We start from the raw sequence: 27753 nt of genomic DNA, 5'->3' as shown, positions 1-27753 counted from the left end.
ATAAGGAAACCCTCAAGACATTCTACGCATACCTGAGGAACAGGAGAATGGCTAGACTGAGAGGTGGACCGATCAGGGATAAAGGGAGAAATATTATCAGCCGATGCCACATGGTCTTCAGAACTCTCTCCAAATGATAACAGACCCCATGACTGTAGGGCAGCCAAAACGTCAGAACCAGCCAGATAGAGTTGAGCAGTAAAGAGGCTGTAAATTATTTTTGTGGTTGACATTTAATTAAATTTTAGAAATTCTTGAATTCTGGGGAAATATTCTGCCTTGTATTGAGCTCCATAAATATACATTAATGTCTACATATCCAACACACAGATCCAGCGGATGATCCCGTCCTTGTGCAGGATCCACCAATCAGCAAGGTGCCGGAGGGTGTAACTGTTCAGCTCCACTGTGCCTTATATAATGCCAGTGTGACTGTCACCGATGTCCACTGGTACCACCAGCAGCCTGGGAACAATATCGAGTGGGTGTTGAGTCACTTTGTGAATGACTCTGTGAGCAGGTCTGGGTATATCTCTGACCGTTTTCAGTCTTACAGGAATGTCGTGAGTAACAGTTACATTCTGACCATCAGCCACTCATCTATTAGTGACACTGCAGCGTACAACTGCAGAGTGTGGAGTTACATCTACGGAGGAGGAACACAGCTCAATGTAACTGGTAAGTCAATGTCAGTTCACACTGACAATAACAGCATCTCAGTATTCAACCTTCACACGATGACTGTCAGACACAGGGGGTTCTGTAATGTCCCCAGTAGAACAGAGAGTTGGATGGTTTTCCCTGGAGTGTAAACTGGTAACAGTTGGGAAATGGAAAAGTGGGAAAGGACAAGTACTCTGGGATAATATAGAAAATCTTGGCAAGTCATTTTGTGGATGAACAGGTTTTACTCTATACCTCAGTACGTGTGACAATAATAAACCAATTTACTAAGAGCTTGCCCTGTGGGTGTGAGTTGTCAGAACTGGACAATGTTACCAATCGGAAAAACAGTCAGAGCAAGTGGACAGGAGAAGAGGATAAAATGATGCGTGTAAAAGAAACAGACTGGCCATTAAATTCAAAGTAAATAAGAGAATACAATTAATGGCAGAAGGAATATTATTAGAGTCATTGAGTCAGAGAAAAGTACAGTAGGCCTTTCAGTCCATCTAGTCTGTGCTGAACCATTTAAACTGCTTACACCCATCGACCTGCACTGAGACTTCCGTATCCTGATCATCCATGTACCTATCCAAACTTCTCATAAACTTTCAAATCGACCTTGCATGCACCACTTGTGCTGGCAGCTCGTTCCACACTCTCACCACCCTCTGAGTGAAGATTCCCCTCATGTTCCCTTTAAACTTTTCACCTTCACCCTCAATCCCTGTCATCCAGTGATAGTCCCACTGAACCACAGTGGAAAAAGCCTCCTTGCATTTACCCTATCTGTACCCCGACAACTTTGTATCCTTCTATCAAATCTGCTCTCAATTTTCTACATTCTAAGGAATGAAGACCTAACCTGTTAAATCTTTCCTGAGAGCTCAAGTCCTCTAGTCCTGATGACATCCTTGAAAATCTTCTCTGTCCTCTTTCAACCTTATTTACATCTTTCCAAATCTGCATAAATACTCCAAATTACACCTCACCAACATCTTATACAACTTCAACGTAACATTCCATCTCCTGTACTCAGTACTTTGATTTATGAATACCAATGAGCCAAAAGTTTTCTTTCTGACCCTATCTACCTGTGACAACTTCCAATGATTGCAACAGTTCTGTCAATAGCTGATAATGTTCCTGCTTGGTTTCAGTCTGCAGGAGTAGATCTACATATTGTACCAAGCACTTGGGTTTTGAAAACCATTTTAACCCTTCACCTAAGTGTTGGTGAAATATAGATTGGGAAATATGGAACCCCTGTGGCAGGGCAGTCCATGTATACTGCTGCTCCTGAAAGGTAAATGCGAACTTGTATTGACACTCTCGTTCTAGTGGGATAGACCAAAGTCCATTATTTACGTCTTAAACTGTGAACCTAATCTGAGGAAAGACATCCTTGCCATAGAGGGAGTACAGAGAAGGTTCACCAGATTGATTCCTGGGATGGCAGGACTTTCATATGAAGAAAGAATGGATGAACTGGGCTTGTACTCGTTGGAATTTAGAAGATTGAGGGGGGATCTGATTGAAACGTATAAGATCCTAAAGGGATTGGACAGGCTAGATGCGGGAAGATTGTTCCCAATGTTGGGGAAGTCCAGAACGAGGGGTCACAGTTTGAGGATAGAGGGGAAGCCTTTTAGGACTGAGATTAGGAAAAACTTCTTCACACAGAGAGTGGTGAATCTGTGGAATTCTCTGCCACAGGAAACAGTTGAGGCCAGTTCATTGGCTATATTTAAGAGGGAGTTAGATATGGCCCTTGTGGCTACGGGGGTCAGGGGGTATGGAGGGAAGGCTGGGGCGGTGTTCTGAGTTGGATGATCAGCCATGATCATAATAAATGGCGGTGCAGGCTCGAAGGGCCGAATGGCCTACTCCTGCACCTATTTTCTATGTTTCTATGTTTCTATTGTGCTCTTTCATTCTGTTTGACCACCGTCTCCCGGCAAGTTGCTACAGTTGGGGCTGTTAATGCAGTTACTTCATTCAGCTCTCGATAGTCTATTGTCAGTCTCTAACTACCATCTGGTTTCCTCACTGGTCACATGGGTGAGTTGTTAGTGGAGGCTACTGGCCTTTCTACCCCTTGACGCTGTATTACCTTTCCTACATCTTCCTCTGCTTTTTTTGGGAAACCCATATTGCTTTTGAGGTTTGTGGTCTGGACCTTGTATGCACACACTGTCAGACATCTTTCCTCAGTCAAGCTTGTGCCTTGCAGATGCCTCCGAGTTCTGTGCAATAATTTGCTGCACCGTCTGATTATTGCTATCTCCTCCGGTTTTATCCACATTTCACACGTTGTCCTGATGTTCTCCTGCTGGGATCTGCATGTGGTGCATGCTATTCATGCCAGTTGGCATCTGCCAAATCATACAATTAACTGGGTCAAAACAAAGCCCCGCTTTGTCCATATAATCACTCCCCAGTACATGTTCCTGCTCCCTGGGTAATTTCATCATCACTACTGAATGTTCCAATGCTATGTCTCCTAACCTTATTTCCAATGGTACACTCACATGTCCCACTTGCGAATGTCCTGTGAATCCACTTAGAATAATTTTTTCCTTGTATCTCCCAATTTGCATTATTCATATTAGTGGTGTTGATGGTGGCTCGGGATTCTCCAGTGTCCCATAAAAAGGTAAACAGGGCTGCCTCTGATCCTGCCATTCACTAGAGGTAAAATCCCACCTTGTGTCACACATCCATGTTGGTGAGTCCTGACATCGTCACTGAAGCTCAGGGTACAATTCCCTGGATGGTGGTGTCTCCACCATGTTATTTTGTGGGCTCAGTCTTCCTGGCCCCTCCGAGGACAAACCCCATTGCTCTGCTCTTTCTCATCTCAGGTTTGGACATTCTCTCTTAATGTGCCCATTTTGACCACAGTTATAGCATTAAATTACTACAGCTTCTGTTCTCCCTGTTCCTGGCCCTGTTCCATTTCCTCTGCCCTTCCTTGCTCCTTGATGGTGTGGCAGGGAGACCCTCGGGTGGGTCCCCTACCCTCATTATTCCTCCAGGCAGATGCCTGACCTTCGACAGGCATCACCTTCCCATTAGAGAGTTTAGTTGGTCTTTGTATCTCCTTTTCCCGCACTCTACACATTTTCCTCAGTACCCTTGCCTCAGTATGTGTGTACAGAAGGATCAAACGTTTCCAGTGCACTTTTAGATTCATCAGTGCAGTGAGTCTCGAGTGTCCTCAACCAACTATTTGATGCCTCTGGTCCTAAATGGTCCAGCTCTAATGCTGTCCCATAAATCCCTTGGGACACAGTCCATAAACGGGATGTGAATGCAGTGGGATGTTCACCTCTCCTTTGATAACATCTGACTAGCGCGTCTACCGGGTCTCCTCTGTTAACACCCATAACAGTCATTACTGCGTTTTTCAGTTCCTCACTTGTTCCCCCACCATGTCATTGAATATCTGGCAAAGCTGAGTGTATATTTGGGTGTAAACACATTATAATCAATTTCCTTTACTCAGAGTTGTCTAGGCCATGTATTATTCTCTGATGACTAGTTGCTTGAAAAAGCTCTCGAGGATCGTCTCCGAGCACACAAGTCCTGATATCTTTAGCAATATCTCTAAGGTGATTCTGATTTTGATTTGCTTCCCCTGCTCCCCCCTCTCTGATAGTAACTAGGGGGTGCCAATCGTGCAGACGGTAGCACCGGCTCTCGTTGGTAGGGCGTCGGTGGGAGCTCCTCGGGAAATGGTGTTTCATAATTATTTTAACCATATCTTCATCTGCTAAATCATGCCAATCAATGTCTCTATATTCACCTTCCTCCCCTTTTTCAATTCCAAAAGCACATATTATTCCTCACTGTGCAGCAAGTTGGTTCTGCAGCTTTTGAATGTGCTTTAAACACTTTGCATGATCACCACTGTTACTCTTCCTTTCCTGTGCTGATTTCTGAATCACATTCAAAGCCGTCTTTAAATCACTGCACTGTTTCCTTAATCCTTCCACTTCATCCTTCACTTGTTCGGCTGCTTCCTCCAGTTTACTCTTGTCTGTAAGTAATTTCTCACACTTCAACTGAAATGGTTCGTGTGCATCAAGCCCATACCTCTCTGACCCTGTAAATCAGTAACTCTTTCTCGATAGGTTTCTACCTCCTTTTGGAGCCTCTTGTGTTCTCCTACTAACCTCTCCCGCTCGGTCTCAGCTTTTAGCCATTTTTCTATTATTTCCTGTTGTAACCTATCTCACTCAGCTTCTGCTTTTTACCGATATTCTAGGATTTCCTTCTGTAACCTCTCTCGCTGAGCTTCTGCTTTTTGCCGATATTTGTTTTCTAGTTCCAATCTGTGCCGTTCCGCTTTAGCATTTTGTCGTAATTCCATCAAATCCTCAATTAAACACCCAGCTGCTACTGTTCTTTCGTAATTGTTTAAACTTCCTGCTCGACAGCTTCCCTTGGGCGATTTTCCACAGATCATCACCAGCAGTTTTCCCTTCACAGCCAGGGTGACTCACAAACTCCTCGTACTGTGGCCACTTCTCCAACACGTATTTCTGGTGGTCTCCCCTCCAAACGAAACAATCCAAGACCTGTGGACTTGCAGAATTTCCTGAATTCATCATCCTAGGTTAGTAAACACTAACTACCAAGCCCCAGATCACTATAACACACCCAGGTGGTCCGACTCTGACTCGAGTCTCCTGCTGAACAAAATGATTTATCGTCCAGCCCACCTAGGGACGCCAATTCTGTTACAAGAATCAGCATTTGTAATAATGATCGGTGAGGAACAGAGAATCTGTAGTCATTAACAAGTACAGTGGCATGCAAAGTTTGGGCACCCTGGTCAAAATTTCTGTTACTGTGAATAGTTAAGTGAGTAGAAGATAAACTGATCTCCAAAGGTCATAAAGTTAAAGATAAAACATTCTTTTCAACATTTTATATGATGAGAACACTCAGTCCTCTTTTATTGTCATTTAGAAATGCATACAATTTTAAGCAAGATTAGTGTATAGTTTTTGTTTTGTACAATTTTAGAGTGAAAAAAAGGAAAGGAGTACCATGCAAAAGTTTGGGCACCCCAAGATATTTGAGCTCTCAGATAACTTTTACCAAGGTCTCAGACCTTAATTAGCTTGTTAGGGCTATGGCCTAGTCACAGTCATTGTTAGCCATGTGGTCGATGTTTAGAGATCTCTTGCGGGATGTAAGGGATAAATTTGTCCCGGTGAGGAAGATAAAGAATGGTAGGGTGAAGGAACCATGAGTGACAAGTGAGGTGGAAAATCTAGTCAGGAGGAAGAAGGCAGCATACATGAGGTTTAGGAAGCACGGATCAGATGGATCTATTGAGGAATATAGGGAAGCAAGAAAGGAACTTAAGAAGGGGCTGAGAAGAGCAAGAAGGGGGCATGAGAAGGCCTTGGCGAGTAGGGTAAAGGAAAACCTCAAGGCATTCTTCAATTATGTGAAGAAAACAAGGATGACAGGAGTGAAGGTAGGACCGATTAGAGATAAAGGTGGGAAGATGTGCCTGGAGGCTGTGGAAGTGAGCGAGGTCCTCAATGAATACTTCTCTTCGGTATTCACCAATGAGAGGGAACTTGATGACAGTGCGGACAATATGAGTGAGGTTGATGTTCTGGAGCATGCTGATATTAAGGGAGAGGAGGTGTTGGAGTTGTTAAAATACATTAGGACAGATAAGTCCCCGGGGCCTGACGGAATATTCCCCAGGCTGCTCCACGAGGTGAGAGAAGAGATTGCTGAGCCTCTGGCTAGAATCTTTATGTCCTCGTTGTCCACAGGAATAGTACCGGAGGACTGGAGGGGGGCGAATGTTGTTCCCTTGTTCAAAAAAGGTAGTAGGGATAGTCCAGGTAATTATAGACCAGTGAGCCTTATGTCTGTGGTGGGAAAGCTGTTGGAAAAGATTCTTAGAGATAGGATCTATAGGCATTTAGAGAATCATGGTCTGATCAGGGACAGTCAGCATGGCTTTGTGAAGGGCAGATCGTGTCTAACAAGCCTGAAAGAGTTCTTTGAGGAGGTGACCAGGCATATAGATGAGGGTAGTGCAGTGGATGTGATCTATATGGATTTTAGTAAGGCATTTGACAAGGTTCCAAACGATAGGCTTATTCAGAAAGTTAGAAGGCATGGGATCCAGGGAAGTTTGGCCAGATGGATTCAGAATTGGCTTGCCTGCAGAAGGCAGAGGGTGGTGGTGGAGGGAGTACATTCAGATTGGAGGATTGTGACTAGTGGTGTCCCACAAGGATCTGTTCTGGGACCTCTACTTTTTGTGATTTTCATTAACGACCTGGATGTGGGGGTAGAAGGGTGGGTTGGCAAGTTTGCAGATGCCACAAAGGTTGGTGGTGTTGTAGATAGTGTAGAGGATTGTCAAAGATTGCAGAGAGACATTGATAGGATGCAGAAGTGGGCTGAGAAGTGGCAGATGGAGTTCAACCCAGAGAAGTGTGAGGTGGTACACTTTGGAAGGACAAACTCCAAGGCAGAGTACAAAGTAAATGGCAGGATACTTGGTAGTGTGGAGGAGCAGAGGGATCTCGGGGTACATGTCCACAGATCCCTGAAAGTTGCCTCACAGGTGGATAGGGTAGTTAAGAAAGCTTATGGGGTGTTAGCTTTCATAAGTCGAGGGATAGAGTTTAAGAGTTGCGATGTAATGATGCAGCTCTATAAAACTCTGGTTAGGCCACACTTGGAGTATTGTGTCCAGTTCTGGTCACCTCACTATAGGAAGGATGTGGAAGCATTGGAAAGGGTACAGAGGAGATTTACCAGGATGCTGCCTGGTTTAGAAAGTATGCATTATGATCAGAGATTAAGGGAGCTAGGGCTTTACTCTTTGGAGAGAAGGAGGATGAGAGGAGACATGATAGAGGTGTAAAGGATAATAAGAGGAATAGATAGAGTGGATAGCCAGCGCCTCTTCCCCCAGGGCACCACTGCTCAATACAAGAGGACATGGCTTTAACGTAAGGGGTGGGAAGTTCAAGGGGGATATTAGAGGAAGGTTTTTTACGCAGGGAGTGGTTGGTGCGTGGAATGCACTGCCTGAGTCAGTGGTGGAGGCAGATACACTAGTGAAGTTTAATAGACTACTAGACAGGTATCTGGAGGAATCTAAGGTGGGGGCTTATTTGGGAGGCAGGGTTTGAGGGTCGGCACAACATTGTGGGCCGAAGGGCCTGTACTGTTCTGTACTATTCTATGTTCTCTGTTCTATGTTCTATGAAAGGCCAGGTCATGCAAATTTCAAAGCTTTATAAATACACTGACTCCTCAAGCCTTGTCCCAACAATCAGCAGCCATGGGCTCTTCTAAGCAGCTGCCTAGCTCTCTGAAAATTAAAATAAATGATGCCCACAAAGCAGGAGAAGGCTATACGAAGATAGCAAAGTGTTTTCGGGAAGCCGTTTCCTCAGTTCGTAATATATTTAAGAAATGGCAGTTAACAGGAACAGTGGAGGTCAAGTTGAGGTCTGGAAGACCAAGAAAGCTTTGAGAGAACTACTTGTAGGATTGCTAGAAAGGCAAATCAAAACCCCCGTTTAACTGCAGAAGACCTTCTGGAAGATTTAGCAGACTCTGGAGTGGTGGTGCACTGTTCTATTGTGCAGCGATACCTGCACAAATATGACCTTCATGGAAGAGTCATCAGAAGAAAACCTTTCCTGCATCCTCACCACAAAATTCAGCATCAGAAGTTTGTAAAGGAACATCTAAACAAGCCTGATGCATTTTGGAAACAAGTCCTGTGGACTGATGAAGTTAAAATAAAACTTTTTGGCCGCAATGAACAAAGGTATGTTTGGAGAAAAAAGGGTGCAGAATTTCATGAAAAGAACACCTCTCCGACTGTTAAGCACAGGGATGGATCGATCATGCTTTGGGCTTGTGTTGCAGCCAGTGGCACGGGGGACATTTCACTGGTAGAGGGTAGAATGAATTTAATTAAATACCAGAAAATTCTGGAAGAAAACATCACACCGTCTGTAAAAAAGCTGAAGGTGAAAAGAGAAGTTTGGATAGGATAATGACCCTAAACACACCTCAAAATCCACAATGGACTATCTCAAGAGGCGCAAGCTGAAGGTTTTGCCATGGCCCTCACAGTCCCCTGACCTAAACATCATCGAAAATCTGTGTATAGTCCTCGAAAAGAGCAGTGCATGCAAGACGGCCCAAGAATCTCACAGAACTAGAAGCCTTTTGCAAGGAAGAGTAGGTGAAAATCCCCCAAACAAGAATTGAAAGATTCTTAGCTGGTTACAGAAAGTGTTTACAAGCTGTGATACTTGCCAAAGGGGGTGTTACTAAGTACTGACCATGCAGGGTGCCCAAACTTTTGCTTTGGGGGCCTTTTCCTTTTCTGTTATTTTGAAACTAGAAAAGATGGAAATCAAAAAGTAATCTTGCTTAAAATATTAAAGAAATGTGTCATCTTTAACTTGATGCTTTTTGGAAATCAAGTCATCTTTTACTCACTTAGCTATTCATAGGAACAGCAGTTTTGACCAGGGGTGCCCAGAATTTTGCATACCACTGTAGCTTATTGTTTCAACTACAAAGCACATGGGTTCACACTTTTATCTACCTGTGTGCTCCCTACTAGAACCCCTGACCCTCCATGAACAGTCATGAAGAGGAAAGGTATTACCCGGGAAAGAAGTCTCCGCTGACCTGGAGTTCCTCGTGGTCCCGATCTCCAACTGTCCGTGGCGTCCTCCTTATCTGAGATGGTTGCTTGCTGGCTGCTGGAGAGTTATCACCCCCTGCGTATTTGCAGCTCCTGAGTCTTATACTGTTCTTTATCAATTGAATCATTGGACCTCCATCCCATTGGCTCAAGGTCACGTAACCTAGCTGGGTCACTTTCTTACTGGTCATTGTATAGAGCTACAACCAACATTGTTTCATGGCACTGGCCACTTCAGCCTTCTGTATTTGTGCCTTTACACTCTGATTGATCCAAACAAGTTAAATGAGGCAACATAGAGAGAGCCTAATGAGGTTACAGATTGCTTCTTTGGTAGGTCTGGCATTTTACATAACAAGTAGCTACTCCTCTGAGAATGGTCCCAGGTTTATTGTTCTGATTTGATTGTCCCAGAATCAAGAACCAGTTCAGAGTCCACATCCTTTATAGAACAAATGACTACTTAGAAACCTTAGAAACCATAGAAACTACAGCACAGAAACAGGCCTTTTGGCCCTTCTTGGCTGTGCCGAACCATTTTCTGCCTAGTCCCACTGACCTGCACATGGACCATATCCCTCCATACACCTCCCATCCATGTATCTGTCCAATTTATTCCTAAATGTTAATAAAGAACCCGCATTTACCACCACATCTGGCAGCTCATTTCATACTCCCACCACTCTCTGTGTGAAGAAGCCCCCCTAATGTTCCCTTTAAACTTTTCCCCCCTCACCCTTAACCCATGCCCTCTGGTTTTTTTCTCCCCTTGCCTCAGTGGAAAAAGCCTGCTTGCATTCACTCTATCTATACCCATCATAATTTTATATACCTCTATCAAATCTCCCCTCATTCTTCTACGCTCCAGGGAATGAAGTCCTAACCTATTCAACCTTTCCCTGTAACTGAGTTTCTCAAGTCCTGGCAACATCCTTGTAAACCTTCTCTGCACTCTTCCAACCTTATTTATATCCTTCCTGTAACTTGGTGACCAAAACTGAACACAATACTCCAGATTCGGCCTCACCAATGCCTTATACAACCTCATCGTAACATTCCAGCTCTTATACTCAATACTTTGATTAATAAAGGCCAATGTACCAAAAGCTCTCTTTATGACCCTATCTACCTGTGACGCCACTTTTAGGGAATTTTGTATCTGTATTCCCAGATCCCTCTGTTCTACTGCACTCCTCAGTGCCTTACCATTAACCTTGTATGTACGGGGTCTTTCTTTTTGTTAAATTTAAAATGGCGTCTTTGTTATGTTAGTCTGGGGAATGCGGCTTTGTTGTGCTTTAACGCTGAAGAGAGTTTGCGCTAACAGCTTGTTTTACTTTTAAAGTAGATAACCGCCTTCTATTAGCCAATGGGTGGTTATGTATCGCTTTGTTTTCGGATACCATGCTGTATGATATGACTGTGGACTGAGTTTTGGCAGGGAGTCGGAGGAGAGACGGGGAGTCGGGGGAGAGACGGGGAGTCGGGGGAGAGACGGGGAGGACGGTGGAGAGATGGGGAGTTGGAGGAGAGACGGGGAGGACGGTGGAGGGACGTGGAGTTGGAGGAGAGACGGGGAGTCGGAGGAGAGATGGGGAGTTGGAGGAAAGATGAGGAGGATGGCTCCGGTCAATCACTTAGGGTGGTCCCAAGCCGTGAGTTGACAGGATTCGGGGGGGTTGTCAGGAATCGATTGAGCTCCAACGGTAGCGCGCAAAGAACTTGGACTTTGATAAATGTTGGCGCCATTTTTTTCCATTACTTTCCTATCTGTATCAAATGCATATTAATGTCATAGAATTAGTAATATCTATAAAGTGTATGTGTTAAAATTTACTGGGTGTGCTGGCTGATGATTGATGTTTGTGATTGATTCGGGCGGCGACTGACCCTGAGGGGAGTGTTTAAGCAGGTGCTGGGCGGGATTTCCCCTAGACATACACGAGCCAATATAACGGAACGTTACAAGTGGGGGCTACCGTCAGGGATTTGGATTTTTTTTTCGGGAAAGTTGTACTTGTCGTTGCGGTAAGTGGTGTGAAGATGGATTGAGACAAGATTGTCAGTTGGTGTGAATTGGATGAGGTACCGGTGAATCATGCGTGTGTGGTAAGCGGGGTCGATTATCGCATTCTGGCAGAGGTACTGGTGCGAGGGTTGAGTCTGATTAAAGGTATCGGGCAGGTAGAACTTGTAGCTAGAAGGGGTGGGAAAGAACTGGATTCCAGCTGGATGTTGGTGCGGACGAGTGCCGACGTCATGACGTTGGAACTACCAGCGACAGTCCAGGTCCAGGGGGAGGCGGGGCCGTGGGGTCTCCACACTCTCCCCGAGGACGCAAGTGAGGAGGTGCCGGAGGAGGAGGAGCTAGATGAGGCCCCCGGCCGGGTGCCCGTAGCAAGAGGTAGAGGTGTGGAGTGGGAAGGTTTGGCCAGGCCTCGCCCCCATGGGCTTGAGGAGACTGCCGAGTTAACGGCTGCCATTACCTCCCTGGCGAGAAGGGTTGAGGTGCACCGCCCGAAGCTGAGAATTTTCTCGGGAGCCAAGCCCACCCCGGAAGGGGAGGATGACTGTGAGACCTGGGTTGAAGATACATCCCAATTGTTAGAGGTGTGGCCAGTTTCGGATGAGGAAAAGAGACAGCGATTGGTGGAAAGCTTAAGGGACGATGCAGCCCGGGTGGTCCGCGATCTGAGAGCGGCACGCCCCTTGGCTTCCCTATCGGAGTGTTTGGACGCTTTGGAGGAAGTGTTTGGACTGTCAGGGGATCCCTGGCGGCATTTAGCGGATTTTCAACGGATGGGGCAGAGAAGAGGGGTAAAGCTCTCAGACTATGCTTTCAGGCTGGAAGGAAAGCTTACGGGGTTGCGGCGACGAGGGGTAGTGAGGGAGGATGAAGTGGCTAAGTTAAGGATGAGCCAGATATGTAGCGGTTCCCGGGAGGATGACAGGGTGGCTTGGAGTGTACAGCAGTTATTTAAGCGGAGCCCCCCTCCATCATTCGGACAGCTGATCCGAGAGGTACGGGCCGAGGAATGTGCTTTGGGCCGACCAGGGGGCTCGGACCCTCAGGGACGGTTCTCAGCGGTTCAGGAGGTGGTAGCCGGGGTGAGACCAGATAAGTACATGACCGATATGAGGAGAGAGTTGAAAAGGGCGTATGAGTTGGCTGAGGCGGCAGCCACCAAGCAGAACCAGCGGAATAAAAGGAGGTATGATCAGAAGGTAAAGTTCGTCCAGCTATTGCCGGGAGACCGAGTCCTTACCCGGAATTTAGGACTACAGGGTAAGCACAAGTTGGCGGACCGTTGAGCAGCCACCCCCTATGTGGTGGAGAGTCAGATGCCGAATCTCCGGGTTTACCAGGTGAGACCTGAGGGCGGGCAGGGGCCTGTCAAGGTACTCCATCGGAACCACCTGTTGCCTCTGGGTCGAGAGGTGAAGGTAGACCCAGAGCCCGAATGGGAGTTTACGCCTAGTACGAGGACTATGAGAAGGCATGGGGCGAGGGAAGAGCCCGCTGCGTAGAAACCGAGGCCGGTCCCCACCTCGAGAAGGGATATGTCATCGGAAGATGATGATTCGGATGTGTGGTACCTGCTTCCGTTCGCTGATTCCCCGGTGCCGGGAGAAGAGATTCCTGGCCCTTCCATCACTGAGTCAGGGGAACCGAGGGAGGGTGTTGCAGAGCCGCCTGTATTACAGCCGGCATTGGGGGAGGAGAGGGTGGAGGCAGAGCCCGAGCCAGAGGGCTCACCGGGGCAGAGGGATCCCGGTGAAGGGGAAGGTCCGACAGATAGGCCCGAGGGGTCAACTGGGGTGTCTGAACAGGGAGAGTCAGCAGAGGAAGTCCAGAGGTCTCAGAGGAGTAGGCTTCCCCCGGAAAGACTCACTTATGTAGCGCCGGGAGAGCAGGGTGTGATCTCTACTGCCCTGCAAAGTTATGTCACTGCTTTATGCACCTGGGTTGGGTTTTGTGTTTACAAGGAGCACTGGTGAACTCTGTTAACGTCATGAGGGCATGACTTTTTGTGGTGGGGGGAGAGTGTGTAAGGGGTCTTTCTTTTTGTTAAATTTAAAATGGCGTCTTTGTTATGTTAGTCTGGGGAATGCGGCTTTGTTGTGTTTTAACGCTGAAGAGAGTTTGCACTAACAGCTTGTTTTACTTTAAAGTAGATAACCGCCTTCTATTAGCCAATGGGTGGTTATGTATCGTTTTGTTTTCGGATACCATGCTGTATGGTATGACTGTGGACTGAGTTTTGGTGGGGAATCAGAGGAGAGACAGGGAGTCGGAGGAGAGATGGGAGGATGGTAGAGAGACGGGGAGTTGGCGGAGAGACGGGGAGTCGGAGGAGAGACGGGGAGGACGGTGGAGAGACAGAGAGTCGGTGGAGAGACGGGTAGTCGGGAGAGAGACGGGGAGTCAGAGGAGAGACGTGGAGGATGGTGGAGGGATGGGGAGTCGGTGGAGAGACGGGGAGTCGGAGGAGAGACGGGGAGTCGGAGAGGAGACGGGGAGTCGGAGGAGAGATGGGGAGTTGGAGGCGAGGCGGGGAGTCGGAGGAGAGACTGGGAGGACGGTGGAGAGACGGGGAGTCAGAGGAGAGACGGAGAGGACGGAGGAGAGACGGGGAGTCGGAGGAGAGACGGGGGAGTCGGAGGAGAGACGGGGATTTGGGAGAGAGACGGGGAGTCGGAGGAGAGACGGGACGGACGGTGGGGAGATGGGGAGTCGGAGGAGAGACGGGGAGGATGGTGGAGAGATGGGGAGGACGGTGGAGAGACGTGGAGGACGGTGGAGAGACAGGGAGTCGGAGGAGAGACGGGGTCAGAGGAGAGACGGGGGGTCGGAGGAGAGACAGGGAGTCGGAGGAGAGACGGGGGTTCGGAGGGGAGACGGGGGTTCGGAGGGGAGACGGGGAGTCGGAGGAGTGACGGGGAGTCGGAGGAGAGACAGGGTGTCGGAGGAGAGACGGGGAGTCGGAGGAGAGACGGGGAGTCGGAGGAGAGACGGGACGGGGAGGATGGTGGAGAGACGGGGAGTCGGAGGAGAGACGGGGAGTCGGAGGAGAGACAGGGAGGACGGTGGACGTGCGGAGAGGCTCCGGTCGATCACTCAGGGTGGTCCCGAGCCGTGAGTCGACAGGATTCGGGGGGTTGTCAGGAATCGAATTGAGCTCCAACGGTAGTGCGCGAAGAACTTGGACTTTGATAAGTGTTGGCGCCTTTTTTTTTCATTACTTTCCTATCTGTATCAAATGCATATTAATGTCATAGAATTAGTAATATCTATAAAGTGTACTTGTTAAAATTTACTGGGTGTGCTGGCTGATGATTGATGTTTGTGATTGATCCGGGCGGCGACTGACCCTAAGGGGAGTGTTGAGGCAGGTGCTGGGTGGGATTTCCCCTAGGCATACACAAGCTAATATAACGGAATGTTACATGTATGTTCTACCTTGGTTTGTCCTTCCAACGTGCAATACCTCACACTTGTCTGTATTAAACTCCATCTGCCATTTTTGAGCCCATTTTTCCAGCTGGTCCAAGTCCCTCTGCAGGCTCTGAAAACCTCTGAAAACTTGTTTGAGAATGGTCTCAGGTTTAGCAGATCATTACCTGAAACTTCCTGTGTCCACATTCAGTTGTTCTGATTAGATTATCCAAAAGCAAGAAACTGTTCAGAGTCCACAAAATGGGGGGAAACAAAGATAACTGGCTTGTCTGCTCCCCATGTCCTTGATTAGACTGAAGTTTCTTCTGACCAACACAATAATAAACCAATTTACTGAGAGCTCACCTTGTGGGTGTGAGTTGTCAGACCAATCGGAAAAAACAGAACAAGTTGAAGGGAGAAGAGAATAAAATGGTGTGTGTAAAAGAAATAGACTGACCATTAAATTCAAAGTAAGAGAATACGATTAATGGCAGAAGCAACATTAATAGAGTCATTGAGTCATAGAAAATGTAGCACTGAAACAGGCCTTCAGCGCATTTGTCTCTGCATACCCCAATCATCCAAACTTCTCTCAAACGTTGACATCGAGCTCGCATACGCCACTTGCACTGGCAACTCATTCTACACTGTCACCACCCTCTGAGTGAAGGACATTTCCCTCATGTTCTCCTTAAACATTTCACCTTTCACCCTCAGTCCATGTCATCCAGTGGCTGTCCCACCCGACCTCAGTGGAAAAAGCCTGTTTGCATTTATCCTGTCTATACCCCCCACAATTATGTATACCTCTATCAAATCTCCCCTCAATCTTTTACGTTCTATGGAATGAAGACCAAACCCATTAAATCTTTCCTCAGAGTTCAGGTCTTCAAGACCTGGTGACATCCTTGAAGATCTTCTCTGTACTCTTTCAAATTTATTTACATCTTTTCTACAGGCAAGCAACCGAAATTGCATACAATACTCCAAATTACACCTCACTGACATCTTATACAAATTCAACATAACATCCCATCTCCTGTACTTAATACTTTGATTTACGAATACCACTGTGCCAAAAGTTTTCTTTATGACCCAATCTACCTGTGATAACTTCCAATGAATTATAGACCTGTACTCCCAGATCCCTTTGTTCTACCACACACCTCAGTGTCCTAAAGTTCACAATCTACCCTGTTTGGTCCGACTGAAGTGTAACACCTTGCACTTGTCTGCATTAAATATCATCTGCCATGTTTCAGCCCATTTTTCCAGCTGCTCCAGATCCCACTGCAAATTTTGATAGAATTCCTCATTCTTCTCTGCACCCCTAATCTTGGTGTCATCTGTTAATCTGCCGATCCAGTTAATCACATTATCATCCAAATTATTTATATTGAGGAAGATCAACAACAGACCCTGCACCAATCCCTGCGGCACTCCACGAGTCACAGGCCTGCAGTCAGAGAGGCAACCAGCTACTGCCACCCTCTGTCTTCTCCCACAAAGCCTAGGTCGAATCCAATTTCAAATGCAGGAAATCAAAATGAACATTCACAAAATGCTGGAGGAACTCAGCAGGCCAGGCAGCATCTGTGGAGAAGAGTACAGTCAAAGTTTTGGGCTGAAACCCTTCTACAGGTCTGGAGGAAAAAAGCCGATTCGAAAACTGGGAGGAGGGGAGAGAGAAAAGCACAAGCTGATAGGTGAAACCTGAACGGGGAAGGATGGGTTAAAGTGGTGGGAAGTTGTTTGGTGAAAGAGACAGAAGGCCGTGCAAGAAAGAAAAGAGGGGAGGAGCACCAGAGGGAGGCAATGGGTGGGCAAGGAGATAAGATGAGCGAGATGAAAGAGGTGGGAAATGGTGAAGGAGGTGGGTGGGTGGGGAGCATTACCAGACGTTTCAGGAATCAATATTCATGCCATCAGGTTGGAGGCTACCCAAACAGAATATAAGGTGTTGTTCCTACAACCTAAGTGTGGCCTCATCACAACAGTGGAAGAGGCCATGGATGGACATATCAGATTGGGAATGGGAAGTGGTAGTAAAATGGGTGGCCACTGGGAGGTCCCACTTATTCTGGCAGGCGGAGCATCGGTGTTTGTCGAAGCGGTCTTCTATTGTACAGTACCTTCCAATAACTTTCCCACTTCTGATGTCAGGCTCACCAGCCTATAATTTCCTGGTTTATTTTCATAGTCATAGTTATACTTTATTGATCCCGGGGGAAATAACTATGACTATGACTATGAAAATAAGCCAGGAAATTATAGACTGGTGAGCCTGACATCACAGCCTTTCTGAAACAGTGGAACAACATTAGCTATCCTCCAATCCTCCAGTACTTCTCAAAGGGTGATTTAAATATCTCTGATATCTGTAGCAATTTCTGCACTTGCCTCTCACAGGGTCTGAGGGAACACCTTGTCAGGCCCTGGGGATCTATCCACCCTAATTTGCCTCAAGACAGCAAACACCACCTCCTCCTCTGTAATCTGTATAGGGTCCATGACGTTGATGCTGCTTTGCCTCACTGCTATAGACTCTGTGGCTGCTTCTGAGTAAATACAGATGCAAAAAAAAATGTTAATCTCCCCCATCTCTTTTAGCTCCACACATAGATCACCATTCTGGGCTTCCAGAGGACCAATTTTGTCCCTTGCAATACATTTGCTCTTAATATGTCTGTAGAATCACTTAGGATTCTCCTTCAGCTTGTCTGCTAGGTTGAGATCATGCCTCCCTCTCACCTTCCTGATTGCTTTTTCTCTTGCATTTTTTATACTCCATAAGTACCTCATTTGTTCCTACTTGCCTGTACCGGCTATGCATCTTTTTTTTTTTATTAAACAGGGCTTCAATATCTCTTGAATTAACAGGTTCCCTAACCTGTTACCTTTACCTTTCATTCTGACAAACGTATACAAGCTTTATACTCTCAAAATTTCACTTTTGAAGGCCTCCCACTTACCAAGTACACCTTTGCCAGTAAACAATCTGTTCCAATGTACACTTGCTAGATCCCTTGTGATTCATCAAAATTGATCTTTCTCCAATTTAGAATCTCAGCCTATGGACCAGACCTACCCTTTTCCATTCATACTTTGAAACTAATGGCATTATGATCATTAGATGCAAAGTGTTCCCCTACACAAACTTTTGCCTCATTCTTTAATAACAGATCAAGTTTTGTACACTCTGTCTTTGGGACTTCTGATTGGGGAAACTTCCCTAAACACATTTGACAAACTCTGTCCCATCTAGTCCTTTTACAGCATGGAAGTCCTAGTCAAAATATGGAAAGTTAAAATCAGCTACTATAAACCTTATGTGTCTTGAAACAGTCTGCGATCTCTCTGCAAATGTGCTCCTCTAAATCCCGCAGACTGTTAGGTGGTCTGTAAAATAACCCCTCTAACGTGGTCAATCCTTTCTTATTTCTCAATTCCACCCCAATGCCTCACCACACGAGTTCTCCAATCTGTCCTGACTGAGCACTGCGGTGACAATGTGCCTGACTGGTATTGTTGCCCCCACCTCCTTTACTGTCTCCTGCTCTGTCACATGTGGAACAACAGAACCCCAGACTACTGAGCTGCCACTCCTGCTCCTCCTGCAACCAAATCTCATCAACGACAAGATAATTCCAGCTGCTGATCCACATCCCGAGCTCACCTGCATTTCCTCCAATACTACTTGCATTGGAATCCATGCAGCTGGACATTAGTCATCCTGTGCACAACCTATTGATTTCTAACTTTGTCTGCTGTCTTAACAACATTTGTCTCCACAATCTCTCCACTGTCTGATCAGGTATTCTTATTCCCATTCCCTGAAACTCTAGTTTAACCACTCCACCCCTGACCTCCGTGCAGCACTAATGAATGTGGCTTTTGCTTTAGATTTCCAGTAGTGACTCCTATCACCTTCTAACCTCTATCTCACCCTTCCCTCCATCCCTTTATTCTGGCCGTCTTCCCTCTGCACTCTCAGTCCTGACACAAGATCCCAGATTGAAATGTCACCAATTCCTTCCTTCCCCTCAGATGTTCCTGACAAACCTTTGGCATGCTTTCTTCTTCCAAGTTTGCTTTTTGTGACAGATTCCAACATCCACAGCCTCTTTCCCACCATGATCAGCTCTTTGTTTTTTGAGCGCAGTCTGGTTGTTAGGTAATCCTGATCTGAATTTGAGAAGGAATTAATTCTTTGTATAATCACAATTTCCTCGTACGTTAAAGGAGAGAGTGATTTCATGGGCTGTGGCCAAATATTAAAGAGATAGTAAAGGCAGTGTTTTTCCTTGAGAAGGATATAGGATGCAAGTTTCTGTGAAGAAATGCAACTTCCCACTGACTCCTGGGAATTACTGGCCCATGACCCAGGAAGCGATATTCAGGATGGTATCGAGAACTTTGAGGCCATGCATTGGGAACACACGGAAACGCTGCTGAAGGAACATCACCTTAGAAACCATTACACAATATTCCAGATCCACAGTCACCAGGATATCACATCACGACAGAAATATGTAGTTGAAACCTTTTGCCATGAAGATTATCACATATTTACTCACCATACCTACATATCACCTTCATTACACAAGCAGGACATCCAGGTTCCTTTGGACACCAACACTTTTCAATCTCATTCTTCCCATCTGACAATTCACTTACCTGTTATGTCTGTCTGAAATCTCTCCACATTCTCCTCATAGCTACACTGCCAATCAGTAACTTTATCCATCACACAGTCCCCTCACTGACATCACCGATCAATTCACTGTGATACACCAACTCTCAGAGTCACACAATCCTAAAATGGCCATTTCTATTTCAGAAACTGGTTACTTCTCACACTGTGCACTGTAGTTTATTTAATGATCTATGTCTTCACAGGAATCTCCTCTCGACCCTCTCCAATGACACGACATTCTTTCTTGGATAAGTGGCCCAAAAATGTCACTCCACTCTTTAAGAAGGGATGGAAGCAAATGAAAGGAAATTATAGGCTAGTTAGCCTGACTTCAGTGGTTGGGAAAATGTTGGAGTCCATTATTAAGGACGAGGTTTCAGGGTACTTGGAGACACATGATAAAACAGGCCAAAGTGTGCACGGTTCCCTTGAGGGGATATCCTGCTTGACAGATCTGAGGAATTCTTTGAGGAAATAACAGGCAGGGTAGAGAAAGGAGAGTCGGTCTATATCGAGCCCTCAGATTTTCAGAAGACCTTTGACAAGGTCCACATGAGGCTGTTTAACAAGATAAGAGCCATGATATGACAGAGAAGATACTAGCATGGAGTAAGAATTGACTGATTGGCAGGAGGCAAAGAGTGGGAATAAATGGAGTGACATTTACAATTTTACAGTCTTCCAGAACCATTTCACAATCGAATGAATCCTGAAAGATCATTAATAATTCCTCTGCAATCTCTTCAGCCACCACTTTCAGAACCCTCGGGCATTGACCATCTAGTCCAGGTGACTTATCTACTTTCATACCTTCCAGTGCCGTAAGCACCTTTGCTTTAGTTTAAGTTCAAGTTTAAGTTTATTGTGATTTGACTGTAAACATGTACTGCATACAACCACACAACACAACGTTCCTCCAGACCACAGTGCACACACAAAACATTTATCACACACAGTGGAGATTCAGGCTTTCAGAGGAATTCTGTAGACAGGGCTTGTTCTCTCCACCTCTGTGTCTCAGTAACACTGTTCAAGACCACGTTCCCCACACAGCAACTCCGTCCAACCACTCCTCAAGCTGGGGTTGAAGTGACGATATTCTCCCTTACAGGTGCAGACGTTCCTGTCCTTATCCAGTCCCCGAGCATACAGCGTGTCACTGAGGGTCACACGGCGTGGTTATGGTGTACCATGAGCAAAGTCAGTCTGGAAGACACCGATGTCCACTGGTATCGGAAACCACCTGGGCAGGACATGGAGTGGGTTTTAACACACTGGGCAGGAGGCAGATCAGAGTGGGAACGGGGTTTCACTCGGAGGTTTCTGCTCTACAGAGACACGTCCAACAGCAGCTTCACCCTGGTGCTCACAGACGTGGTGCACAGTGATTCTGCCGTCTATTACTGCAGCGTGTGGGGAGACATCAACGGGAACGGCACCCAGCTCATCGTAACCAATGAGTACAAGTTCTATTTATTCACAAAATAATCTGCAGATGCTGAGGTTAAAGCGACTCTCACAACACGCTGGAGGAACTCAGCAGGTCAAGCAGCAACCGTGGAAGCATCCTTCACATTTCCTGCCTATCCCCACCCCTTTATCTTTCCCCTTACCGGTTTTTCACCTGGAACCTACCAGCCTTGTCCTTCCCACCCTCCCCCTACCTTCTTTATAGGGCCCCTGCCTCTTCCCTCTACAGTCCTGACGAAGGGTTCCGGCCTGAAACGTTGACTCATCGTTTCCACAGATGCTGCCCGACCTGCTGAGTTCCTCCAGCGTGTTGTGAGTGTTGCTTCTATTTATTCAGCAGTGTCTTCCTGAATGGATTTATTAGATATAGTAAGCACGACGTTGTGTGGCGAAAGTCATGTCTCATCTGCTTAATTGCGTTTCTGAGGAGGTGACGAGGATAGTGGAGTCAGTTGGTACAGCAGGTGGAACAGCATCATTCCTTCAGGGATTGGGTAAATACTTGGAAAGAACTTTTCACAGGACTCTGGGGAATGAGGGGACTGGGATCAGTGAGCACCCTTTTCAAAGAGCTGGCACAGGAGGATGGGCCGAATGGATTCCTTCTACACTGACAGTGAGCTTCCTAGATGTTTACCCACTGATGTGATTTCCTTTCCATTCCTCAAACAGAGATGTGCCGAGCCCCATCGTACCTGGCCTGGCTCATTCTGGCTGTCGTGCTGGGAGTTCTTGCTGTCACTGGAGGCATTTTCCTCATCAGACGCAGAGCGTTTAGAAACCACCCGTCCCGTACGTGTGACTAAATGGTTCATTCTGATCCGATTGTTGTGTGAGGTTATTAAAATGTGAAGGTCAGGGACTGATTGTGAAAGAGCCCGTCGTCGTGTTGTGACAGCAATGTGGGACTCACAGCTCGGAGATGGGTGTTACTGACACTTTATACTCTATTTCACAGACCCAGCCACAGCCACTGATCACCAGAACCCAGGGGCAGATTATGAAAATGTTTCCGTGGCCAGGGCTGTCCCGGTGAGTTCTGATGCTTTTCTCAGATAAGTAGAATTGTGTGGGGATCGCTCTGGTATGTTCTTGGCTTCTTACATCAGGGATATTCCCCAGTGACATTGTGGTTCATTGAATATTTCTGCAATGTCTGAATGATTTGCAACTGTATGTGGTGTAACTGTTCCTGGATATTGACCACAGACCATACAGCAGTACAGCACAGGAACAGGTCCTTCTGCCCATCATGGCTGTGCCAACCTGAATGCTACATGAAACTAATCCCGAGCAACACATGAAATGCTGGAGAAGCTCTGCAGGTCAGGCAGTATCTATGGAAAGGTAGGAGCTTCAGGCTGAGGCCCTTCATCAGGCCTTGAAAGGGGGAAGAAAGCAGAATGGGAAGATATGGGGAGGAGAGGGGGCATAAGCTAGAAGGTGATAGGTGAAGACAAGTGAGTGGGGGAGGAGGATGCAGTGAGTAGCTGAGTGGTGTCAGTGGAAAAGCTAAAAACTGAAGACACACAGGAAAAGGTGATAGTCAAATAAGGAGGTAAGAAGAGAGCCAGAGTGGGGAATGGAGGAAAAGGAAAGGGGGATGTGAGAATTTACTGGAATATAGAGAAATCACTGTTCTAGCTATCAGTTTGGAGTCTGCCCAGATGGAATATGAGGTGTTTCTCCTTCAACCTGAGAGTAGCCTCATCATTGTAGTAAAGACGGCCATGGATCAACATGTTGGAATTGGAATGGGGATTGGAATGAAAAACGAGAAGACAGAAGGCAATGGAAGAAAGGAACATGGGAGGATCACCAGAGGGAGGTGATGGGCAGGTAAGGAGGTAACATGGGAAATAGGAATGGGGAATGGTGAATGAGTGGGGCCTTGCAGTAAGTTCAAGAAATCAATGTTCATGCCACCAGGTTGGAGGCTACCCAACTGGAATATAAGGTGTTGATCCTTCAACCTGAGTGTGGTCTCATCGTGACAGTGGAGGAAACTTCGGACTAACAAGTCGGAATGGGAATGTCCTTTCCTATCAGATTCCCCCTTCTCCAGACCTGTAGCTCTTTCGCCCCACCACCCCTCCTAGTTTCTTCTGTCACCCAGTGTGTCTTCATCCTCTCCCCCACCCCCTACCACTCCTCATCTTTTTTTCTCCAGGCCTGATGAAGGATCTCAGCCCGAAATGTCAACTGTATTTTTTTACATAGATGCTGCCTGGTCTGCTGAGTTCCTCCAGCATTTTGTGTCTGTTACTTGGATTTCCAGTATCTTCAGATTTTTCTCTTGTTTGTAATGATTCAGTTGTGTTCTCTTGTAGGGTTCAAGAGGTCACCAGGTCGATTCAAACAACACCTACATGGTAAGGAAGGTCACCTCTGGAACATTGAAGCTTTAGGCACAGCACGAGCTGTCAAGCTGTTGTTCACACCATTTCTGTGTTCTGTACTAGGCTCTGCAACATCCCGCTCAGTCCATCTACGGTCATCTCCAAGGTATGTTACAACATCTTTGGACAGGCCGGCTAAACCATATCAACTGCTGTGGAAGTGGTGAGACTGGAGAAGTCTTTATACAGGAACAGCCAGTGAGCAATGAGCCCCGTGTGGTGATGGATCAGCGGCAGCTCAGTCTGATCACCAATTGGACCAGGGTGTGAATTCACACCTTTTACTGAATCAGGTCACTCAGCCATGCACAGACATCCTCACAGTCCTGGTAAAGCTGAGTGTCTAAAAGACCCAGTGCTGTTCATCACCTCCATTGGTTTCAAGGCTGAGCAAGTGTTGTCCCTGATTTTTCCAGCAGGATCTGTTACATGAGTTGCTGGAATTTGGAAGGTGATGCCCAAGGCAAAATTCCCACTCACATACCCCGTCCTCTTCTGGACCCATCAGTAATTCCTCAGGGAATTACGTTAGGGAAAGGACATCCATCCCTGAGCAAGCTCACAGTGTCATCTGAACCAGATCTACTGGCAAGATGAGGCAGTGTTCAACGTTCCCGGCCATTTGCAGAATTGGATTGCGGTGCTCTCAGTTTAGAAGAGTTCATTTTCATGTTCAAGTTTCTTCAAGCCAGTCTATGGTGTCATGGCGACAGCACCGGACTTCAATCCGGTCCCAGGTTTGAACCTGTCCGGTACCTGGCACACTTCCTGTCTGTAATAAGTGGACAATAGACAACAGACAATAGATGCAGGAGCAGGCCATTCAGCCCTTTGAGCCAGCACCGCCATTCACTGTGATCATAGCTGATCATCCACAATCAGTATCCAGTTCCTGCCTTATCCCCATAACCTTTGATTCCGCTATCTTTAAGAGCTCTATCCATCTCTTTCTTGAAAGCATCCAGAGACTTGGCCTCCACAGCCTTCTGGGGCAGAGCATTCCACATATCCACCACTTTCTGGGTGAAAAAGTTTTTCCTCAATTCCATTCTAAATGGCCTACCCCTTATTCTTAAACTGTGGCCTCTGGTTCTGGACTCACCCATCAGCGGGAACATGTTTCCTGCCTCCAGCGTGTCCAATCCCTTAATAATCTTATATGTTTCAATAAGATCCCCTCTCAGCCTTCTAAATTCCAGAGTACACAAGCCCTGTCACTCCAATCTTTCAATATATGACAATCCCGCCATCCCGGGAATTAACCTTGTGAACCTACGCTGCACTCCCTCAATAGCAAGAATGTCCTTCCTCAAATTTGGAGACCAAAACTGCACACAATACTCCAGGTGTGTTCTCACCAGGGCCCTGTACAGCTGCAGAAGGACCTCTTTGCTCCTATACTCAATTCCCCTTGTTATGAAGGCCAGCATGCCATTAGCTGTCAACTCAACCTCATGAAAACAGATATATTTTAACAAAATGGCTAGGTGCCCACAAGGCATAGAGAGGAACCACAACCAGGTGTGTTCAAGACCCCGAAGGCAGTGGGGAATAAGCTGCTGTTGCACCTCGATGTGTGTAACTTCAGGCTCCTGTACCTGCTGCCTGAAGACGGCATTAAGTAGCTGATACGGCCCGGATGGTGGGGTTCTCTGATGGATGGCACCTTCCTGAGACATCATCCCTTGTGGATGTTCTCAATGGTGGGAAGAGTTGTACTCATGATGGAACTGGTTCAGTCCTGGACTCTCTGTGGCCTCTTGTGTTCCTGAACACTGGAGCTCCCACACCTGAACATGGTACAACTAGGTGTGATCACACTATCCCCGTGTGTTCCTGTACACTGGAGATCCACACCAGAACATGGTACAACTAGGTGTGATATCACTGATTCCCTTGTGTTCCTGTACACTGGAGATCCCACACCAGAATGTGGTACAACTAGGTGTGATCTGCCTGATTCCCTTGTGTTCCTGTACACTGGAGATACCACACCAGAACGTGATACGAGAGGAGCTGCCAATATTAATGGAGTCCATTCTGATGGATGTAGAGAAACCATTTGTTCTCGTGGGGAATCTAGAACATGGGGCAACTGTACAATATCACCATAGCCCAGCTGCTCTGGAAACACTGGTGTTGCCAAGGAGATATGCAACCCTCTCCAACACAGGTGGGAATTCTCGGTTGGAACCGGCTGGAATTTGCTGGTTTTGTACTGTGAAGGTTGGTCAGAGCTGAAACACATCGGCCAGTATCTGATCAAGTGACAGAACGGATTAGAGGGACTGAGTGGTCTTTTCTCCACATCCACTTTGCATAGTCTGTTCAGGGCCCCTGATATGAGTCCAGCATCAGGACAGCAGCATTGTGTTGCTGATAGAGTCCCCCATCAGCACCCTGCATCCAGCAGTAGCCTGGCATGGTAGTGAGAAACATCCATGTTGTCCATATCATTATCCCTGGCCACAGGTCCATTCTCAGGGCCAGCAGAGGTGACTTATTCCTGAGTCCCAAAACTCTGATAGTCAGAGACTCGGGAAAACCACTCAGACAGTGCCTGCCACATAGTTTAACTCTCCCATTCTTCACCGGCTCACCTCACACAACTCATTTTTTTGTTTCAGCTGACAATAAACCACCGTCTCGCAGCTGAGCCACAGCGGGTATGACCTCGGCTGGGGGAGGAACCCCGGATGGATTTCTGCACAGACACACTCATCAGACATGGAAGAGTTTAAGGCCCAGACATTCTACTCATTTGATGTGCAAGACAAGAATTTTACCAGAGGCAACATTTGGGATGTTTCTATCAGGGGAAACTGACCCGGGTGGGAGGTTGAGATTGAGGGGGTGAAATGCGATCAGAGCCCAGTTATTAGAACATAGAACAGTACAGCACTGGACTGGCCATTCCGCCCACAAAGCTGTGCTGATCTTGGTGACAATTTGTACTAAATGTCCTCCTCCTGTGTATCATCCATATCCCTCCGTTCCCTTCAATGTCATTTCGAACATCGGACACAGAACAATACTGCACTGGAACAGACCCTTTGGACGTGATGTGTCGAAATAATTAAAATTCACAATCAAATGCCCAGTGAAACTAATCATTTCTGCCCACTCAATGTCCATATCCCTCCACTTCCTGCCAATTCATGTGTCTATCCAAGGACCTCTTGAACGTCTCTGTCACATTTGTCTGCAGCGCCACCCCGGCAGTGAATTCCAGACTCTCCCCCTCTCTGTTTCAGAAACTTGCCCCTCATATCTCCTTTGAAATTACCCTCTCTCACTTTCAATGCCTGTCCTCTGGGACGAGACATTTCACCGGTGGAGAAAAGACACTGGTATCTATCTGTGCCCCACATAATATTATATACATTAATATATTTGGGCACCACGGTTGGGTAGCGGTCAGCGCGATGCTATTTCGGCTCGTGACGTCGGAGTTCAGAGTTCAATCCCGGCATCCTCTCTGAGGATTTTGTACGTCCACCCTGTGGAATGTGTGGGTTTTCCCTGGGTGCCTCGGTTTCCTCCCACAGTCTAAAGATGTATCAGAGAGGTTAATTGGTGATTGGGTTCGGGTTACATCAGGTCTGTTGGTGGTTGCTGGTCTACACGGGTCAATGGGCCGGAAGGGCCGACTCCACACTCTATCCGTAAATAAACAAACAAACTTCTAACAAACCCGAGATATGCAATTCACCAGATCCAGGTCCCATCACGGTTCAGGTGGAGGAACTCAGCAGGCCAGGCAGCATCTGTGGATAAAAACACAGTCAATGTTTCGGGCTCGGATTTCCAGCATCTGTCACAACCACGGATTCGGCAGCGCAGCAGATTCAGCAATTGCGCTCGTCAATACGCACGTGTCAGCTTGTTATCATTTCATTGTGATAGTATTTAACTCCATTCATTCCGTCGCAGTTTTTGTCGAGATTTGAACATAGTTACGCTTCGTTATCTGCATTCCACCTTGCCTGAGAAATTGGACCATCGAGTCAACTGTCTCTGAAGACCAGCGATATTCGTTTAACTCTTAGTTGTTCTTTTCAGCCACAGTGTAGACTTCGTTTTCGATTTGAGCGTTTTAGTTAATGGCTCTGTTTGGCCTAGTGTTGACTGTTTTCTTTCCCTTTAACACTGTTCGCAATAAAGTCTGTGAACTATTGACCTGCTTCAGTGTCTCTCACTCCGCACTTGGGCCCTGTCTGAACCGGGTGACAGCATCTGCAGGTTTTCACTGTTTTATGGTTCAGGTGGAGCCCGTCCCAATGGAACAGCTCCCTCCTTCCCCAGTACTGGTGCCAGTTCTCCATGAATTCAAACCCACTTTCCTACACCAATCCTAAAG

The 27753-nt window shown here is 46.7% G+C and overlaps 1 protein-coding gene across 2 annotated transcripts; it reads left to right on the top strand.

Moving 5' to 3' along the window:
* The first annotated feature begins 12246 nt into the window (after positions 1-12246).
* LOC140202118 (uncharacterized) lies at positions 12247-27539 on the top strand. Of its 2 annotated transcripts, XM_072266977.1 has the most exons (6): positions 12250-12674; positions 21667-21786; positions 21953-22026; positions 23325-23366; positions 23457-23499; positions 26021-27539. In XM_072266977.1, the coding sequence occupies exons 1-6, from the start codon at positions 12302-12304 to the stop codon at positions 26047-26049; spliced, it is 681 nt and encodes a 226-aa protein (XP_072123078.1). In that variant the 5' UTR covers positions 12250-12301; the 3' UTR covers positions 26050-27539. The 2 variants fall into 2 exon arrangements, with proteins under 2 accessions (XP_072123079.1, XP_072123078.1); XM_072266978.1 differs by lacking the exon at positions 23457-23499 and having other exon boundaries at positions 12247-12674.
* Positions 27540-27753: the final 214 nt, after the last annotated feature.

This window comes from Mobula birostris, chromosome 8, assembly GCF_030028105.1.
Source record: "Mobula birostris isolate sMobBir1 chromosome 8, sMobBir1.hap1, whole genome shotgun sequence".
Classification (NCBI taxonomy): Eukaryota; Metazoa; Chordata; class Chondrichthyes; order Myliobatiformes; family Myliobatidae; genus Mobula; species Mobula birostris.
Note: the sequence above shows the minus strand (reverse complement) of the source record. Positions and strands in the feature narration are given on the sequence as shown.